The sequence below is a fragment of the Homalodisca vitripennis genome, chromosome 2 (genome assembly GCF_021130785.1).
Source record: "Homalodisca vitripennis isolate AUS2020 chromosome 2, UT_GWSS_2.1, whole genome shotgun sequence".
NCBI classification, from domain to species: Eukaryota; Metazoa; Arthropoda; class Insecta; order Hemiptera; family Cicadellidae; genus Homalodisca; species Homalodisca vitripennis.
Genome location: NC_060208.1, coordinates 171,687,294 through 171,691,146, shown reverse-complemented (window position 1 = coordinate 171,691,146; position 3,853 = coordinate 171,687,294). Strand labels below are relative to the sequence as shown.

The window sequence follows — 3,853 nt, the reverse complement described above, 5'->3', positions numbered from 1 at the left end:
ATCAACACCTGCACATACATTTAGGCATTCATAACATTATACTGTAGACCGTTATAAGAAACCATTATTATACTAAGCCTGTAACAGATTATCAAGATTGTATGGAGATAATTGTACCACTGAATATCATTATTCACCATCAGGATTCTCTCCACCAAAGGACATTAGTGTGATATTTAAAAAATGTAAAATTTCAAACATGTCATAACCACCTACTATTATTACTATAGTGCAATTACTAATCTAATGAATAAATGCAGTAATTAAATATTTTTTTTATTGTCTATTAAACAGTGTCAACAAAATAAATAGGAAAATATTAATATATAGTGATAGTTACTATATATATATTAGTTTCATTTCCACTGGAGGGATCATAATTAATTACCTGAGAGACTTTCCCAAAATCCGAGCATTACACTTAATAACAAAGCATATGATTTGATTACGGAAATTTGTGAAAACGATACAGAAAAGAGGAACTACAATAGAAGAAATTGCTCACCTCCATGAGAAGAGTTTGTGGGGTGGGGGGGGGGGGGGGTGGGGGGGGGGGGGGGTGGGGGGGGGGGGGGGTGGGGGGGGGGGGGGGTGGGGGGGGGGGGGGGTGGGGGGGGGGGGGGATGATTTACGCAGTTCATAAACACAATGGCCATTTTATTATACAGCATTCCAGTGCTTCTTACCATTTCATTTTCAGAAACTGTGTATGTGTTGCATAAATTGTATGTTTCTTTATATATATATATATGTACTTTCATAATATAATGGGTGATTCAAAAAGAGCGCCGGTTTTGAAAAGACCAGTAAATTTTATTTTATCGGTTGGCAACAATGTTTGACCTTGATTCTATTTCTGACTACATTCCGATTGTTGGCGCAGCTGATATTTCTCTCATAGTCTCATTAGTGCATTGTGCATTCTGTGTCTAACCATGGAGAAGTTTACTTGTGCGCAACGAGTGTTAATAGTGAAAACGTTTTATCAGAGTGGAGAGAGTTATGCGGCTACTGTTAGGCGACTTCGCGGTACTCTAGGACGTAAAGAAGCAACGAATGAATCAACAGTTCGCAGACTCATGAAAAAATTTCAAGAAACGGGTTTAACAGTCGACCTCAAAAGTTCTGGACGTCGTCGTTGTGCCCGAACTGAACAGAACATTGAGGTGGTTCGTGACAGTGTGGCTGTTAGTCCAGCGAAATCAATACGTCGCCGTTCTCAACAATTGGGTTTAAGATGTTCTTCTGTACGGAGAATTCTTCGGTACGACCTCAAATATCACCTCTATAAAATTCATTTAGTTTCGTACGATTTTCATGTAATGGCCTGTTATAATCTAGTTCATTGTTTTGCAGGTGAAGTTATACTTTTATTTACTGTGATCGGATAATACATTTGTAATAATGACTAAACTATATTCTAATTCCATACATCAAGTGTTTGAGGAAACAAGCAGATATGGTGTTTTGAATATTGAAACAACAAAAATGATGTCAGTTATGATTTAGTTTATTTCAACGGTACAACACCAATTTTACAAATATTATAAGTAGATCCGAATGAAACCAACAATAGATAATAAGTATACAATCAAACAAAAGAAAAAACAAACAAAACAATATCAAGGTATTTTAACAGATAGGAATTAATTGTAAAACAGAGACTACGTACCTCATGCACCATGATGAGGCTTTTCCTGATTCCCTGGGAGAGCCTGCTCCACTTAGTGAAGGCTGTAACATCCGTTGACTGAAAAGGCTCCCCACAACAAGGTCAAAACCTTTCAAGAATTTAAAGAGCAATGTTGCTACTGATATACTTGGATGTTAGTTATGAGGTTTCTAATCATGAAGAATTTGAAGATGACGAAGTCCTCCACTCCAGATCATAGGTGAAAAGCTTGAGGAATGTTGTCTTGACCTTTTGTTGCCTCCATGTTTCATTGACTTCCACCTCTGCAGCGTTCTACCAGCCAGCACATCCGTAGGTTCCTGTTATAGCACAGCTGCCAACGCCACAGTCAAAGTAATTTATTTCATTGTGGATATAGGATCCTCTAACTTTGAGAGGGAATTTGAAACAATCTATGTAAGGGCTTTGGTTTTTAATGTTGTCCTTATGAGTTTTAATTTTGTTTCAGGACATCGCCTTCTATGAATAACACTACAACAGCTCCTGTTGTTGTCTCTAACCATACCAATACTGTGGTATGTCCCAACACTACAAGTCAAAGGAAAAGGAGAAAAAGAAAAACATCTTCCTCATGGTACATGTAAACTTGGTTTAAATATTTAAGGAATCATTGTCAACTTATCTTTATGTATTTATGAATAATAAGAGTTAATTTTGTTTAAACAAACCACACTACACAACTGTGGTTAAAATCACGATATGCACTTGTTAAAATCTGGAACAAACTTTCACAAGAGGTAGTGTGAAATAGCCAAAACTAGTAAATAATCCTATATCAATGTGCACACTTGTAAAATAAGAAAAGGTTTGTCATGTTTTTCAATCTCAATTTACAATTATGTTGCGGAACATCTCACTAACATTTTAACTTCGTTGTTAATGATTTAACAGGTCCTTCTTAAAATCATGTGGTTGTCTGTCCATCCGTGTGATAATAAGAAGTCTTAGAGATTTGAAACTTGGTTCACTTGAAGGAATTTTGTGGTCACAAGATCAAAGTCAAAAGGTAAAAGAAAAATTATATCAATTTTACATAGTCTTATGGCTAACCATTATGACAAGGAGAAAATCAAAGAGTAAACAAATTTATAAACTAAATACAACTATATGACATTTTTATCAACCAGACAGAGTAACACATGTGATGAAGTTTAGTTACTTTGTTGGATTGGTTGGCAAGACTGGTATGTTCTGATAAGCCCTTTTAAATTGTGTTGTGTTGATTATTATTTTGGTACTAGTGATTTGTTCTTATTAATTATAAATAGTCAATAATCATCATTTTATTAAATAAGATTTATTTATAATGATATTCCTTTTTTCTGTTGAGATTGTATTGTTCCAAAAGTAAAACCATTGATCTTTTGAGAAATGCCTAAAGACTGTCAAAACCATTGATTTGATTCTGTTGCACAAAATGAATTAAATGAAGTATTTATTTATAAAATTACAAAATGTTGATAATATGACAAGTATTTACACTACAATGAAGAAATACAATATTGTACTTACTTACTTGATACTTGATGTCTTCGTCTTTGACTGATAAAACCAGATAGACTGTGTCAATTTTGTTTAAAAACTGTTTGCAATTTGTTCAGAACAATTTTGTCAAGTATTTAAAACTATATACACTATTTACAAAGGTTTATGGTGGCAGGACTAGAACAGTGGGTCATCTTCAAGTTCCTTGAGTGCATAGATAGGCCTACTTGTAAGTCTGGACCATATGGCTTCCTTGAACTTAATAGTGTTCATATTTCTGATGCTTTCCGGTAGGCTGTTGTATAGTTTGACCGCTGCTATTGGAAAACTGTTCAACGATTTTGAAAGTCTACATTTTAGGGTGTTTAGGTCTTTTGCATGGCGGGTGTTGTAGCCATGGACATCTTGTCTTCTCCCAAACAGAGATTCATTCTCCTTTACGTATATAAGCGAGTTCATTACATATTGGCCTTGAACCGTTAATACCCAGAGGCGTTTGAAAATAGGCCTACAATGCTCCAGATGGTCTGAAGATGTAATGATGCGTAGCGCCTTCTTTTGGAGAACAAGTATTCTGCTGCATGCTGATGCATGGCCCCAGAGCAGAATACCATAGGCTAGGTGGCTGTGAAAAAGTGCGTGGTACACCGTTACCAGGCACCGCTCTGGTACCAC

At 35.8% G+C, this 3,853-nt stretch overlaps 1 protein-coding gene across 1 annotated transcript in view; it reads left to right on the top strand.

Moving 5' to 3' along the window:
- Positions 1–2,120: 2,120 nt before the first annotated feature.
- LOC124355035 overlaps positions 2,121–3,853 on the top strand; it is a 28,495-nt gene continuing 26,762 nt past the window's right edge. The window contains exon 1 of the mRNA XM_046805940.1: positions 2,121–2,267. Within this exon, the coding sequence (XP_046661896.1) occupies positions 2,155–2,267 (113 nt within the window). The 5' untranslated portion in view covers positions 2,121–2,154. The remainder of the gene's footprint in view (positions 2,268–3,853) is intronic.